The 17,212-nt window shown below is 43.2% G+C and overlaps 1 protein-coding gene across 2 annotated transcripts in view; it reads left to right on the top strand.

Moving 5' to 3' along the window:
* Grp170 (Grp170 co-chaperone) overlaps positions 1-17,212 on the top strand; it is a 63,731-nt gene that overhangs the window by 41,839 nt on the left and 4,680 nt on the right. The window contains exons 15-19 of one of the 2 annotated variants that reach the window (XM_045742111.2): positions 3,243-3,368; positions 4,017-4,124; positions 4,453-4,738; positions 6,560-6,718; positions 12,247-12,293. In XM_045742111.2, the coding sequence (XP_045598067.2) occupies positions 3,243-3,368; positions 4,017-4,124; positions 4,453-4,738; positions 6,560-6,718; positions 12,247-12,278 (711 nt within the window). In that variant the 3' untranslated portion in view covers positions 12,279-12,293. Of the gene's footprint in view, positions 1-3,242; positions 3,369-4,016; positions 4,125-4,452; positions 4,739-6,559; positions 6,719-12,246; positions 12,294-17,212 lie in introns of those variants that run through there. The other variant, XM_045742112.2, reaches the window with a different exon arrangement.

The following is a 17,212-nucleotide window of genomic DNA, read 5'->3' as shown; positions in this document are numbered from 1 at the left end:
AATGGATTCCTACTCCACTATGCCTTGGCCTTCCAACAAGTGGAAATTTTATTTCTCCATTCTTCCCCAAAGGGTAAGATCTCGGTCCTGGATCTGAAAATTGAGCCTGTGCTGGAGTCCGCTGCCAACAATGTTATTGACAACCAGGTTGTTGTTCAGATTCCTGTATCTGGTGGCCACCCTTCTCTGGAGCCGATTAGTTTCTCCTCAATCAACCCTGCTTGTTCGAGCTGGAGATAAAATATTTTACCCCTGAAGGTAAAAAAGTTGTTCCCCAGGGTAGTTTCTAAGCATTTACAGTACTATTTTTCTGGTTGCTCTCGACAATCTCCAATCTCTCCTCTTTTTACACTCTGTGCTTTAACAATATGTTGGCTATCGGGGCAACAATTTTTCCCGAATACGGTGCAGTCCAACTTGAGATTGATAGCGTATTGTCTTTGGCTACCTTTAATGGTTTAGTGCTCAACAGCTAAGACTAGTGCTATGACTTTTACTCGGAATCATGTTATTCCCTATACATTCTTATTTCTATGGGAATTGCCTTGCATTTAAGAATAGTTCCAAACTTCAGGATTGATCTAAGAAATGTCACTCTCAAAGACCACAGGTTATTAGAAAGAACTCTTTATAAGAGGGAAATTAGGATGTTTAAGGGTCCCTTAGTTTCACTGGGAACTGTACACGAACCTGGATGAAATTCTGGTTTTTTTCTCACTTCCATGCTCTAAGGCAGTCTTTTATAACTTATTTTATAACTTATTTTTCCACGAATGATGAAATCTTATAAAATTTCATCCTTTGGTAAGGAATCACTAAATTCACGATTTTAAATCCCGTGGACCACTAATATGAATCCTGCAGTCCACCAAACAAGAAATGATAGGTATTAAAGCAAACTATTTGATGCCATTAAATATAAGTGTTCAAGAAAATAGTTACATGCAATACACACACACAATTCTCACCAGCCACAGTTGGTGACTGCTGCTGTAATGGGTGGCTCTGAAGGAAGCAAGCCCCTTGCTGGATGGTCACTAAATTGTTCTTTTGTCCCTGTCCATGGCATTGATCTCTCTTCTGATATACTCTACCATGAAAATGCTGGGATGTATAATACTGGAAGGATCCTTTCCATAGCAACCTATGATCTTGTTTGCCCTAGCAGATCTTGCTTTAAAGGGGCTAATTTTATTGTTGCTTCTCGGAGGGTTGAATCTGGATAGTGTTTGGCTCTGAAAAAATGAAAAGTTCCAACTAGGGCTTTCTTTAGTTTACTCTCACTGCTTCTGGTTCTCTTAATTCGAATGGCCAGGGAGAATTTTTAAACATCACTGGATGGCAAGATGTGTGTTGAAGGTATAAGGGCCAATTTGAACCCTTGTAATGTACTGTACCATCGGCAGTTGTCCTTTTGCTTAAATGTATAATAGTGTATCTAGGAATGGTAATTCTTCCTTATGGGCTTCCATCTTGAGTTCCAGGTTTGGTTGTAGTATACTGTTTGCTTATTCATGGAAAGCTGTGACTGCACTTGTATCTTCTTCCATAATGCCAATAATAGCATTTATGTACCTGAAATCAGTGATGTTGGCAGATGTATCATTCAGAAATCCTTGAAGATCGTGTGCATGAAGATTTCCACGATGCAAATTGATATGCTAGCCCCAATCACCGTGTCTTTAATATTTATTGGCAGGCTATCTGTTTTTTTTTTGTTTTTGACACTAGAAAGTTAGCATGGCACCTTCCATAAAGTGTAGTAGACCTAGTTGTACCAATGATTTGCTTAGCTCTGCTTACTCTTGCTTTCCTAAGTTTGCTGGCAATGTCATCCTTGTGTTCAAGAAAGCTGCTACTCTTCTTGCATCTTCTTTTTGTGGTAAACTTGGATATGAAGCCGTCACAACCAAAGACAAGAGGACTGCTCATTGGAGGATTGGTCCTATCATGCTTTCAATTTTTGTTAGGAAATGCATTGTCCTTCAACCTTTCTGGTAGAGAAGGTTAAGCATTGGAGTTAGGATAGCTGTTAGTACCATGTCCAACATGATCCTGTATCTGAGTGTAGACCTTTGTGTGTGTTTGCCAGGAAGTATAACGGGAAGAAGAGGTAATTACCCAAGTGTAGTTACAGGATAAGCTACCCTATGAGTTTCAACCGTTTCAATGTCCCCATTTTCTTCTAGACGATATCTTCAAGCATATTTAATGTCTAACAGGACGTGATCACTCTTTCCCAAGGGAGGAAGGTACTGGATGTCAAATATCTCTTCTTCTTTCCTGGTGAATACTAGATCCAGTACTGACGGTACATCTCCTTACCTCATTCTTGTGGCCTGCTTTATGTGTTGATACAAGAATGTCTCCAGAATGAGATTCTTATATCTGCATGTCCAAAAGTCCTCCGTTCTTGCTACATAGGCCTCCCAGTCTATTGCTTTAAAGTTGAAGTTCCCCAGTACCAACAGTCATGATCTATTTTTATCTGCTTGTACAATAATCTCTCATGACGTGTGTGTGTGTGTATAATAACAATTAATAATAATAATATATAGTTCCACATAATTTGGATTTTTTATTGATAGAATCTACTCGATAAAACATCTAAATTATTGGGACTGCTTAAAAACGTTAAGTCTGTATTACCAGGAGTGCAAGCAAGAGATGCATAATAATTTACACCTGGAAAATACTAGGACTGGTTCCAAATCTGCTGATGGGAATAACACCATACGAGAGCAGAAGGCATGGCAGAATGTGTACAATAGTACTGTACCATTAAAAGCATAGATGCAGTAGGCATGCCGAGAGAGAACTTGGTCAGTATCAAAAGCCCTGACTTTTCAACACACTCAACACATAGGGAGCATAACTGGCTGTTTTCAAAAGAGAACTTGATAAATACCTTCAAATGATAATGATCAACGAGACCACCAGCCAGAAGGCCTGATCAGAGACCAGGTCGTGGGAACGTAGATCCTTGGCATCGACAGGTATTTACTGTAGCTGAATATATGTGATAAGAGAAAAGTATAAAATAGATTTGCATACAAATTTGAGGGTTCTGTATCCAACCCATCTTCTCAACTAATAAACTCGATTTTGTTTGCTATGGTCACCAATATACAAAATAAGGGGTACTGTACTATGAAAAGTAGCTGATCACAAATTTCTATATTTTCCATGAAAGGTTGATTAGGTTAAGTGGGTGTTCTCAAGTAATAGTCTACATATTTCAGGCTCTGAAAGAAATGATGAATGGGTCCTCCATGTTCCTGATGAGGGCACGAGAAGCTCCTCCTGATCAACAGCTTTTCACCGACGTAGAGTTGACCACCATGGACAACCTTATTGTTGATACTCAGGTATATCACCATTTGGTTTGGGTTTTAATTCCCATTGTTGGGAACAGGAAACCTGTACTTACTTATCGAGGTCCCTCCACGTCGACTACTGATATTTCCCTGGATGCAACCCACAAACATTTTCCTATGTGAACAGTGGCATCAGATAAGATAAACAACCATTTGTCCTGTTGGGGGTATGAACTAGGTTGAGAGCTGAGGACGTATGCCATTGCAACTCTTGGAACGATGTGCAAGTAATATACTCTAACAGTACTAGTGTGTTCTATCCAAGAGTAGCATTCATTCAACATTGAATTAACAATGCTCTCGGATATTGTACCCACTGGGTGGGTGAGAGATGTAAATCGTGCAAGTTTCTCTTTTTTTTTTTTTACTCTTTAGTCTTTAATTTTTGCTTTTCATCAGAAGCTGTATTATTTTGGAAGTGATGAGTAATAACTTCTGTATGTCGACAATTTATTAATGGAGTGATCTAATTTTTGTAAAAATTGACAATAGAGCAAATTCTAACAAATTTTCACCTTTTGTCTAATCTTGCCTTGATAAGACATAAAATATAAGGATCGAAGTACAGTACAGTAATTGTATGAGCAGTGGCACCAGTCTCTTGTTAAATCTTTAATAAATTTGTTTCAATGCTCTTAGAGATGGCTGGAGGAGAAAGAAGAGCTGCAGGAGAAGACTTCGCTCCACGAAGATCCCAAATTAACACTCGGTGGTATAGCAGAAAAATGGTCCTCCCTTGACCGTGAGGTAAAGCTTGAAATAGTTCATAAAATAGCAAGTTAAGCCAGTCTAGTCTTAACAAGTTGGTCATGATTTTATAATAAACTAGTTAAATGATTAAAATCAATAGTTGCATATAAATTTTTAGAAGCCTTTGCTGCTGCTACCCACCATAAAGACTGGCGAAGTATCGTGGGAAGGTTTTTTGTGGTAGTCAGCATGGTAGATTTTTCTTTCCCATGACATTTTGTATATAAAAAATATAACATTAAATCTGATTGTGTTTTTATTATTGTTGGAGAGGAGCACAGTACTGTATAAGACTTCTGGTCTAATGTCTTATCTTTTTGTGCAGATTAAATACCTTATCAATAAAGCCAAAATCACAAAGGCCAAAAAGGATCGGGAAGCTGCCGAGGCAAAGGCCAGAGCTGACAAAGAAGCTAAAGAGGCAGAGAAAATAAAGAAGAAGAGCAATGCAACAGATAACACAGAAAATGATGATAAGGAGAAAGGAGAAGAGAGAGAAGAAAAGGAGGAAGAGGAGAATGTTGATAAGGCAGAGCAGAGGAGCACTGAGAAGCAAGAGGAGCAGGAGCAAGAGGAAAAGCTAGAGGCAGTAGATGAAACCCGAACATTAGGCAAGTAGATGATTAATGCTAGAATACATTAGTTCAGTATTTGATTTGTTCATTTGATGCATCATGTTAGTGTGATTTGTGTGTGTAACATTAGTTCGGCTTCTGCTTGCTAAATGATGATCTGGTTCATTATTGAACAATGTTACTCTCCTGGCCATTGGGGTAAAGATGCCGGCATCTGGACAGTCATCGGAACGAAACCATAAAAATACCAAAGCTTGGTTGTATTTGTGTTCAAGCACATGCAAGTTCTTTAATCTTTGGTGAACTTTGGCCATGTTGAAGCGAGGAAAACTCATAACACGATTCCCATGTGTTCGTGAAGCAGTTTATGAAGCAATTACCCCATGGAGGTTGCTCTGAGTCTGGGATGGGAGTTGCCCTGAAAATTACTTTACACATTTATTTCAATGTCAGGTTTTTTTCTACTGATATTATTCAATGGTATAAAATGTGGTATGCTCATATATTCTTGACACTAATGTGCACTCCATAATATATTCTTTAAAAAAACACTGGCTTTTGCTGTAATTACACTATGTACACACGTTGCATATAATCTACTGGTACTTTTTTCTCTTCGCCATTAATAACCACTAAGCAGTTCTGGTGGGTGTAATAACCTTGTAAGCAGTAATTAGAGTTCACCCTAGTCTTGCTTGCTTTGCACAAAGCTGTAACTGCATGCGCTAAATGTTGTACTTTCTTTCAATTTTTAATGCTTATACCACAGCTTTTTAAAGTGCAATGATGCATTGAGGTGTCGGTTATTTATTACATAACGTGTAGAACATAGATACACATGAATATATTTGTGTCCATAATTTGTGCACAATGTTACGTTCTTTGGAAAATAATACGTTCTGTTTTTATTATTACTGTATACTGTGTATATATACACTATATCTACATTATCATGCACCATTATCATCCACTAAGCAGTTTTGGTGGGTGTAGTATTTTGTAATCGTAGCACAGCATAGCACCACACACCAGTCTGATGCTGATGGCACCTGACATGAGTGCTTCCTGATATACTACATACATTGCTAACTCTAGCCTCTAACTCTAGCACTGCTAATAATATCAGAATCCTGGTCACTTAATTAATCCTGAATATGAATAATTTTCCACGCGTTTACTTTATGAAGGAACATGAGGTCTTGTTTCACGATTCGTTGATGCACCAAACAACGGCTATGTGCTGCGGTGGACTGCCTCGTGTTCACGTCATAACCCTTGTTTGGTTCACTGGTATCTGAACATTGTACTAGTTTTCAAGTGTCACAATCTTCTATGACATTATCATCTCTAAATAATTGTAGTTATTTGTTTCATCATCATTAAGTGATGCTGGGGACATGAGCTGTATGTCTGTTTACTGGGTGCTTGAGGAAGCAGATGAGTACCTGCAGGAATTTTAAATCTTGCGTGGTATTTTAAATCATCGCTCATTGTCTCCTGTCAGGAGTGATTATAAATGGCGAGAACATACCCGATTGTCACACAAACATTTGAAGGCTTGAGGATAATTCTAATTTAGTTACAAGACTAAATAATTGCCAAATAGACTAGGTTCTTCTGCCTGCTTTTAAAATATTTAAAGTTTTGTTTGATAAATACTTCAGCATAATGATATACTGTACATGCCCAAAACACATTCCCAATTATAATTGTCTTGGAAACTTTAAAGTTGTAAATATCAAAAACATTCTACTGTATCAATTATATCATATGCATCATTTGTACAGTACACATATATGCAAAATTGTCTTACGGCAGCATTTGTCAAATTAGTAATGTTTTAACTCTTAATCACAGATGAAGCCAGTGTGGACGAAGAAAATGTAGAAGCTGAAGACTCGGTAGTTGAAAGTGAACCTAAAGACTCGAATTATATATTTGAAGAGGAGCCAGAGGAAAACAATAGTGAAGGAGACAGGAGGAAAGAAACAAAAGAACCAAATTTGGAGTTAAATGGTAAGTTCACAAATAGTTTAATTTAGTTTTTTTAGGGAAGCTTAGATTACACTACAACAATTGTTTTTCCTGGGTAGCGTTACTTTGCTTATTCCTCTAAAGTCTAGAAAATGGCTGTTATTCCCCCCCACCCCCCCTCTCAAGCTTTGCTTTGACCTTTGCCCTAGCCAGCTTAGGGAAGACATCTTGAAGGTACATGAAGGCTTCTGGCTTAGAAATAGTGCCATAGCTGATGTGGTGTCGGCGGCCTTCAAAGCAGTGCCTTAAACACATTTTGCCTAATCTGTCCGAGGCAAAAGTTAAAGTAAAACTTGAGGGGGGGATTGGTAACTACTTTATAGACAGTAATAGAGGCATAAGCAATCAAAGTAATTTACTACCCAGGAACAAGAGTTGTTTCATTGTGTTATCATTAGTTCTATTGTACAATAATGCCAGTTACATAATTACATTTTGGGACAAGTGTTGGAATTTTGATTTCTTGTATAATTATTGAGGCCCTAAATCAAATAAATGAGACGGGTAAGGTCTTGGCATTTGCTCTGTTTTACATTTCTTCCAGTTCTATTTTATGAGTAGTGAACTTGGTAACCTGGATCTGGTGAGCAATGTCTCAGATACTTGTAAGTCTTTGGCATAAATTTAATAGAATACACTTGCTCTTCATTGGATACTTCGACTATTTACAAATTGCATTGGGAGACCATGAAACTGTTATAGAGAATTGCAAAGTTCATCGTACATTCAACGCATCCGTAAGTCATGTTGTAATTGGCTACAGTCTTGATTTTCTTTTGGTTTTATTGGGTAGCTGTTCCAGAGCTATAATCTCCTTGGTTGTGCTGGGAGTACAAGTGAATGTTGACATCCGCTGTTCATGCTGATGGCTTGCATAATTGTGCACAATCTTGTGAAATGGCTGAATAATTCTGAACCTATCCTGCATTAATATGTGAAGACAGCCAGTAGTAGTAATATTTAGGAATGTAGTACTGTACTCTTGGGGTAATTTGAGATGAGGTTTTGCCAAGATGGACTTCAATTTCGGATAGGAGTAAGTAACCAAAGTAGGTAAGGCATGGGAGTTGTGGTGGACACTTAGGACAAATGTGTGCATGCATGTACATCTATGTAGAATTGGCAACAAATTACTTAGACTACATGGTGTTATTACGGCTCAAATGCAGCTCTGATACAATACCTGTAAACAAGGTACTGTATCAGGAGAGAAATAGGGAGCCGGTCGGCCAAGCAGACAGCACGCTGGACTTGTGATCCTCTGGTCCCGGGTTCGATCCCGGGCTCCGGCGAGAAACAATGGGCAGAATTTCTTTCACCCTATGCCCGTGTTACCTAGCAGTAAAATAGGTACCTGGGTGTTAGTCAGCTGTCATGGGCTGCTTCCTGGGGATGGAGGCCTGGTCGAGGACCGGGTCGCAGGGACACTAAAAGCCCCGAAATCATCTCATGATAACCTCAAGATAGGAAGGTAGCAGGTTTACTTGTTAGTATGCCAAAGGTGAAGGGATGAGTAAATTGACCTCCAATGTTATATTCATTCAAGATCTTTCTAAACATCACTAAACCTAAGGGATGTGTTGCCCTTTTTTTTTTACAATTGGCATCACAGGTTTACTCTTGAGTTTACTAGTTGTAGACAGTGCCAGACGGAATTGTTTGTACTGTATTGGCAGTAACATTTCTAAAGAATGTTCTCTACTGTAATTATGTTGATAAAACTACAGATGAGAAGTTTAAATAATTTTAGTGTTTAGTGTTAACACTATTGCACCCGGCGCGTGAGCGCTGCAGACTTTGACGTCATGGGCCGGGCGTTGCAGGCGAGCATGAGGCGACTCCTAAATGTGTATACTCATTTCGGCTTTCTCACCTTAATTCTCGTGCTATGTCGTTCGTTTTGGTATCATTGTGTTTGCAATAGAATTGCCTACAGGTGTATATGCATATAATGTCCAAAAGCCCAGCGTGACTCCCCACAGCAAAGCCTAAAGTTGGCGAAAGCTACCCGCGAGCGCACAAAATCGGTAAAATACAAGTCATAGCTTCGTATCATCCTTTGCAGATGACACAAAAATCAGCATGAAAATTACCTCAGCTGAAGACATTGAAAAACTTCAAGCAGATATTAAAAAAGTTTTTGCCTGGGCAATAGAAAATAGCATGATGTTTAACAGTGATAAATTCCAGGCACTCAGATACAGAAAATGAGGACCTTAACCCTTAAATTGCGCATTGCATCATGTGATGCTTTGGAGTACTACGCAAGATTTAAACGGCCCGCAGATACACGGGGTTCACCACACCTACATCTGGGCTCTTGTAAACAGAGGCCACTTTAAAAAAAAATCGTGGGCCAAATTCCTGGGTGTTAGGGGCCTCAGTATTGAGTGAGCTACCAAGCCTGACGCACGCAGCATGAGCTCACAGCACTGCTGTTCAGCTTGTGACCACAGCATCGCCTAAAAATGCCATAATATACTTGTTCATGCTATTATGTAGCGATGATATTATTACAGAAGACCCCTGACTGATAAAACTGACTAGGGTTCTGATAATAGCAGGATTGTGGTGATATTTAGTACTGTGCTCCATGGAGGGAGGAGTAATGTTGTGGGAGGGGAGGGTAGTGGCATTGTCTTCTGACTGTGTGTGGCCACCTTTTATTGACTGCACTCACCATACCAGCTTAGTGGTTCACTATGGTGAACACAAATGTAGATACTTATGTATAACGTGTGTATAGAGGGTATAAACAGCAAGAGGAGTAGGTTGGGAGCCGCCATTTTGGTGAGGGCGGTGGCGTCGTCTGCACGATTTATCATGTTGTTTACTGGTGACCACGATGGTCTTTGGGCACCATACCAGTTTACTTGTACAAGTATGGTGAATAAAACAGGTAGATATTTATATATAATGTGTGTATATAGCATAATAACACCACAAACAGTATTGTTGGAGGAGAAATATTAGTGCGTCTGGCCTTGAGGGCGGCAGCCAGCTGACTGTGAGAGGTCCTACGTCTTTGTGCCTTTACTCACCATACAAGCTTAGATGTACAGTTATGGTGAACAAAACATGTAAATACTTATATATAACGTCTGAATATAAAAGCAAAAACAGTATGGTGGGTGGAGAATGGTGGCAAGTCAGGTGAGGTGAGGGAGGGAGTGGCAGCCAGTGGCGGGCTGCCACTGCCACTCAGCATACCAACTTAGTGGTTCGTTATGGTGAACACGAATGTAGATACTTATATATAATGTCTGTATATAGTGAATATAAGCAAAAACAGTATTGTGGGAGGAGAATGTGGGCGAGTAAGGTGTTGAGGAAGGGCGTGAGTGGCTGGGTGGTATACGGCGGTCACTCCTCGTTACTTTTTGACTCATAATAGCAACTTAGTGGTTCGTTATGGTGAACAAAACATGCAGATACTTATATATAACCTGTGTATATAGTGTAATACCCGACAAAGTATTTGTTCACTGTTTGATGAACATAATTGAGTCAACAATATGCACACCATATTTTTTGAGTACAGCAATGATTCACTCATTTTATTTTATAAATATATCACACTACACACTATTGAATAATATTACAGCAAAAAAAAACTATGAAAAATCAGAGACATTGCCACCGGCTCATGGGAGCCGGTGGCTGAGCGGACAGAACACTGGACGCGTGATCCTGTGGTCCCGGGTTCGATCCCGGGCACCGGCGAGAAACGATGGGCAGAGTTTCTTTCACCCTGATGCCCCTGTTACCTAGCAGTAAATAGGTACCTGGGAGTTAGTCAGCTGTCACGGGCTGCTTCCTGGGGGTGGAGGCCTGGTCGAGGACCGGGCCGCAGGGACACTAAAGCCCCGAAATCATCTCAAGATAACTCAAGATTGAAATAATTAGGTAATTATCTCTTTGTGGCAACTCCGGCCTGACAGCTGGCAAGCAACAGACCGCCTGGGACGCACGCTGAGTCAGCGCCTGTTTTTTGCCAGACTTCCCCGCCCTATAGCGGGCAATATATGCCACTTGCGATTTTTTTATTATTTTTCCCATGATCAGTGAACACAAATTAACAGGTTAGGAAGAAAGTTTTTTTTTTTTTTTTGTATGCGCCTGTGGGTGTCAAATGGTATACCTGTATAGCCATGCGCTATTTAAGGGTTAAACATAATACAGAGTACAAAACATAATCAAATGTGCCCATAGTAGGAAAACAGCATGGAAAGGATTTGGTAATAATGATGTCTGACGGCCTAACGTTTAGGGAGCATAGCCAAGCAGCATCAGCCAGAAAAATGATCGGATGTATTATGAGAACTTTCAAATCCAGAGATCCCATCACAATGGTTGTACTCTTCAAGTCACTTACGTTGTCCCATCTTGAGTACTGCTCAGTACTCGCTTCCCCCTTCAGAGCAGGAGAGATTGCTGAAATAGAGGTAATACAGAGAACATATACGACACGCATAGACGCGATAAAGCACCTAAATTATTGGGATAGTCTCAAAGCTCTCCAAATGTACTCACTAGAAAGAAGACGAGAGAGATATCAAATAATATACACATGGAAGATACTGGAGGGCCAAATACCAAATCTGCACAGTAAAATAACAACGTACTGGAGTGAACGATATGGAAGAAAATGCAGAATAGAACCAGTGAAGAGCAAGGGTGCCATAGGCACAATCAGAGAACACTGTATAAACATCAGAGGTCCATGGTTGTTCAATATCCTCCCAGCCAGCATAAGGAAAATTGCCGGAACAACAGTGGACATCAAGAGGAAACTAGATTGTTTCCTCCAAGGAGTGCCGGACCAACTGGGCTGTGGTGGATGTGTGTGTGCCTTCAGGCCGCTCCAAGCAACAGCCTAGTGGACCAAACTCTCACAAGTCATGCCTGGCCTCAGGCCGGGCTTGGGGAGTAGAACTCCCAGAACCCCATCAACCAGGTATCAACCAGACGGGTAATCTCAGAGTTTCCATGCCAGCATCAATACAATCAATTCGGAGGCACTATGCATGTGCTGACCAGGTGTGTAAGAGAGCTACCTCAGGTTGCACCTCTATGATCACAAATTTACAAATATGCCAGTATTCCATGTTTGCATATTTTTTTTAACACTACAAAAATCTTTGCAAAATGAATAGGTAGTGTACAAATATTATGTTAAGCAGTGTCTTCAGACTACTGTGGAGTCCTCTCAAATTTCATTTAGTGGCCTCTGTAAGAATAGTTGTTCTATAATTTTAATAATGGTACCAATTAAGTTTATAAGTCTCCAAGATCAGGAAGCATCGTCTTAAGTTCTGATTTTTAATTGTTTAATATTGGTGTCAGAGTAACTGATACCATGTACCAATTGCTGCACCCTGTAAACAATCAGTTCACTATTTATTACAATTCTTCTTGTCCCAAGATGTGATAGCCTTGGTATATCTCTTGGTTGGCTGCGATCAAATCGCCTCAATTTTTCTCAAACTTTTTCTTAAATGTTATCACAGAATGCTCTCTCATGGGCTTGCACGCTAGATGAATCTTTGACTTACACGCAACTTGAATGTGTAGCAACATTGTGCTTGGACATTTAGAAACTTCACTGATAACTCAAGGGTTACAACAGGGATAACTACAACAACACAGCATGGAAGCTTGGTCAGTTGACATTTGCCACAGTGAGCACAAGACATTTTTGTAGCACCTAAGGTTACAGCTGAAGAGTTAAGCTTTTTGCTCTTGCCCCTCTCAGAACTAGTATCATAAAGCTATGTTTGGACAAACTGAAAAAAAAGTGTTAATTGAAATAACTCTTATCCACAAAATGAGCACTTGACTGTTACTAGGGTGTCATGTTGATAGTAGTACTGCACATCATTTCCATGGAGCATTTCTGTGGGGAGACTCGCTGGCTCCCTGAAGCTATCTGAACTGTTATGTGCTATATTAGTTTGGGGTTATCAGTCACAGGAGTTCTTATGCGTACTGGGAACCACGCGCAAGAACCTTATCCTCTTAGAGAGGTGCAGGGAACAATGTCGAATGAGAACTTTACATTCTAAGTATGTCATCAACCAGGGAAGGACCCAGAAAGGTCGACGAATCAAAACCAGATCGCTGTCTGGTTAACCTGTGCAATCTACATTCCAAAAGATCAAAACTCCCCTAGAAAGAAACAAAACAAGCAGCCCACCACTCCAGTTCTTGAACAGATGTGCTGGCGGTCACTTTGGTCACCTCTGGCCTCCCGAGTTCCTGTTACAGATTTTGCCCTGTGTGGCTGTACCGGCAGTGTGTTTGGGTGTTATCTAGGTGTTGTCTTGTACACGGAGCAGCATGGGCCTAGGGTGAACTTCCCTAGGTGCTCCGCAAGTGCTGCCCTTGAGTATCAAGGTTATCTTCCTTGGGGTGTTCGGGAATCACTCCCTGCTAGAGGATTTCATTGCTTGAAGTCTTTGCCCTTGGGGTACGTAGGGGGTATTGGGCTTTCCGTATTTCCCTGGGTTGGGGAGTGTTTTATTAGCTGGGTGAACGTGTACTGTGGCTGGCACAACCTGCCTAGCAACAATGCGGCAGCCGATGCATTTTATCTGGCTGCTAGTTTGTTTCTTCTGGGGGCTTTAATTTCCGTTTCCTGTGTGTTTGCCTTTTGTGGACAGTGGAGGTCTGTTTAGCCTCTCATTAGGCTAGCTTAGGTGATAGTGGTAGTCCTGTTGCCCCCGAGGGTTCACGGCTGTTCCTGGTAGTCAGTTTGCCTGCTACTAGACAGGGATTCTACTGGCTTAGCTGGCCCCCGTGTCTGGGCTTCCCATAGAGCTAATTTACCCTGTGGGCTCAGTGGTACCATGGATACTTCTTCAGAGTCCACTCTTGCCTTGTGTGAAGTTGAAGGTTGCTCGTCGGCCTTGCCCCGTGGTGACGATCATACGTACTGCCTCCGTCATGCTGTCTGTAGGGTCGGTGACACCTACAACCCGGAGTCTTGCAGGCCTTGTTCCCCGTTTGTGCTTCAATTTACTCATTCCTTGTCTGTTGATCTCAGGGGATCTGGCGATGGCTGCATTGCATGCTCGATTCTTTTGCAACGTGCCAGGTTGGAGGCCCCGGAGGCATAGTACATGAAGCCAGCAGCCTTCATGTATCCAATTGGAGACCCTAGAGCTGCCCTGCTTGGGATTTAGGGATCAGAATTTTAGGGGCATTGATCACTTCGACCTTGGTTCCATCCGTGCCTCCGCTTTGTTCCCAGGTGGGTGTGGTTCGCCCTGCTCCTCTTTCCCCTGCTTCCGGCTTTTAAACATCTGAGGGTTTCCGAGTTGGGGTGGGGATGAGGCTCGGGTGGCTTAGGGGGCTGCCCCTTCCAATTTGGGCATGGTGGTGGTTGAGCCCAATTTCCCACAGAGGCTTCTGGGTTGACCCAGTCAACTCCCTTCTCGGAAGCTTTTCCCCAGGACTCTTACCTTTTCTTCAGGGGTGGTGGGTGTGGAAGAGGGCTCTTCCCTGGGACATGTCGGGGGGGGGGTTCCCGGAGCTCAGTGGGAATCTGCTTGAAGTGCTTGGGCTCCTTTTGACCCTGCTTGGGCTCTTGTGCCTTCTGAGCAGGGATTGTTTCTACAAGGGAGTTTTCATACCCTCCTTCCCTGTATGAATAAGAGTTGGGTACACCCCAATCCTCCTGGGTTTGTTTCTGGGTGCCTTTGGGTTCCTTGGCTTCTTTCTTCCGGAGGTTTCCTTCTGATTTCCCATGGAGGTTCAGGAGGCCCTTGGCACATACCTCTTGCAAGACTTGTTTTATGCCTCTGTGATGGATCTGGCTTCGTTTGAGTTCAGTTCTTCTTCCCCTTATTGGGTGCGTTATGAGGTTCCAGCGTCTTCCTGGCTGACAGACTGCCCCTTTTTCTCAATTGGAGCTTGTGTGACTTTTGTCGTACCCGCATGCTTGAATGGCAGGAGGTTTCTTCGGTGTTGCAGGTATTCTTGAGGGGGCATGCTAGAGTTCCCGAATGAGTTAACTCATTCTTCACCCCTGCACTTCCTTGTGATGTGAGTCTGGTGGAGTTGCATGCTCAGGTTCCCACTCATTCTGCTGCCTTAGCCACTTAGGATCTTTGGACTTGGGGTCATTTAGCCTCGGTCTTACACTTCTTCGGTCTTCTGGAGCTGTCCACGAACTGTCTTTTGGAGGATGTGGAGGCATTGAGTGAGGGGCCTAGGGCTGGGGTTCTGGTTTAGGCTGCTGCAGCATTGTCTGCTTTGCTGAAGCTGTTTGCGCTGATCCTCCGAGAGGTAGTTTCCATGTTCTCCTCTTGCCTTGTATGTAGGCAGCCTGTGCTGGCTCTTTGGCTCTGTCTTTGGCTTCAGTTTGGGCCCATTCTGTTCACTGCTGTTCTCGGAGGATGTCGTTGCCCCAGTTTCTGGTGGCGGCTTCGGCCAGTTCCATCCTTTTTCGGACTTGTTGGTACTCTGGGGGGAATTGTTCCCAGTCCTCTCAGTTGGGTCATCCCAGGGCTCAGGCCTCTGTTGGTTTGGATAGGCCTTTGGTGCCAGTTCTTCGTCAGTGGGTTCCCTGAGGCCTTTATCATCTGGTGGGTGCGGAATTCACTCTGTGCAGCGGTTGGCTTCTCGGGGACCGCGTCTGCTGTTTCGCGGGTCGCCCCATTGGGGAGGGGAGGAGGCTGGCTCTTTTTGCTCTCTTTTGATCCCGCGATTCATGGGCTTTTGAAGTTTTCTTCTGGTCTTTAGTGGCATTGGGCGGCCCTTTTTTCCCCTCATCGGAGGATTGGGTCTGGGGGGGGGATGCTTCTTCCCCGTCCCTCTGTTGCATCATCTCAAAGTGACTTCACTTGGCCGTGGTCGAAAAGACCTCCTCTCAAGTGAGTTTTCTGCCCGTTTCTGATCTCCAGTACATTCTGGACTTGTCTTGTCTGAACAGGTTGATTCCTTGCCGTTTTCATATGACCATGTTGTCCCAGGTCCGGCTCGTCCTCGAGCCAGGTGCTTGAATGATTTTCCCTTTCTAAGGTCGGACGATAGACTTATTGCTTATGTCAACTTCCCATCGACTTGCATCTGGCACCTCACTTTTTGTGCTTAGCTCTGGTTGTGGTGGCCCATCTGTGTCTGCTAGGTATTCGGGTTTTGGCCTACCTCAACGACTGGTTGGTGTGGGCTCCCAGCTAGTTTGCTAGTCTGTTAGCCAGGGGTCTGGTACGTTCCCAACTGGCCAGGTTCGGGTTCCTAGTAAACTGGCAGAAGTCCCAGTTGGTTTTGTCCCAGGTTCGAACTTGGCTGGGCCTAGTATGGGAGTCTCGGACTGCGACCCTTTCTATGCCTTCTGTAGCTCTGCTCCGGCGGAAGTCCTGCCTTAAGCTGTTTTTGAGGAGGACCTCTATCATTCAGCGGTTGCTCGAGCAGTTGTGCGGGAGCCTGAACTTTGCCTTGCTGATTTTCCCTCTGGGCAGGATTTGGCTTTGGAGGCCGTTCTGGTATCTTCAGGGCAGCCTCTTTTGCCGCTCTCGCGATCGCTGGGTTTGATCCTGTGTGTCCTTGTTGGATGTTGCATTGCTGGCTTCCAATGGTGCCTTCCTCTTCCCAACCTCGATGTATTCGTGGACCCCTCTCTCGGTTGGGGCTTTGTGGCTGGTGACCACCAGTCTGGCCAGGGTCATTTGGGGTGGGGGCTGTCCTTATGTCAGCTCACAGCACGGTGCAGGAGTTTGCGGCAGTGTGACAGGCACTGCACCGGATTCGGCTTCCTTGGGGCTCGGTGATCCGGCTCCATTCGGACTGCTTCCCCGTGGTTCATTGTCTCAACCGTGGGTTATCTTTAGATGATTTCGTGGCTTAGCGTCCCAGCGGCTCAGTCCTCGACTAGTCTTCCTTTTTGTTACACACCCTCAGGAAGCAGTACATAGTAGCTGTCTTAACTTCCAGGTACCTATTTACTGCTAGGTGAACAGAGGCATCAGGGTGAAATAAACTACCCATTTGTTTCTGCCTCCACAGGGGATCGAACCCAGAACCTCAGGATCTGAAGCACTGTCCACTCGGCGGTCAAACCCCCTTGACAGCTGAAGGGGGGGGGGGTGTCCCTTCAGTCCATGGCTCTTTGGGGCTGGTCTGAACCCTGAGCGTTTTTCTGCGGTTTTGCCTTTTCCAGCAGATCGAGCCAGTGAGGTCCGTTTTACTGCTTTGCACTACGCATCTGGTCTTTTTAGCGCATGTGTATTCTCATTTTACATGTTGATCAGTTGGCTCATGCGCCGCCCGAGCCTTCTTGGTCTTTGGACCGTGTTCTTTCTTTTCTTTTCTTCTCCTCGCTTTTTGTGGCCCCTTCCATTAGGGATTGCTTTTGGAAGGCCTTTGTTTTTATTGGCCTTTGCCTCCGGGATTTGGGTTGGGGAACTTCATTCTCTTCTCCTACGCTAGGGGGTTTTCTGTTCATTTGGTCCAGGTGGTCGTTTTGTTCATTTG

This window comes from Procambarus clarkii, chromosome 40, assembly GCF_040958095.1.
Source record: "Procambarus clarkii isolate CNS0578487 chromosome 40, FALCON_Pclarkii_2.0, whole genome shotgun sequence".
Taxonomy (NCBI): domain Eukaryota; kingdom Metazoa; phylum Arthropoda; class Malacostraca; order Decapoda; family Cambaridae; genus Procambarus; species Procambarus clarkii.
This window is presented reverse-complemented; position numbering and strand designations above follow the sequence as displayed.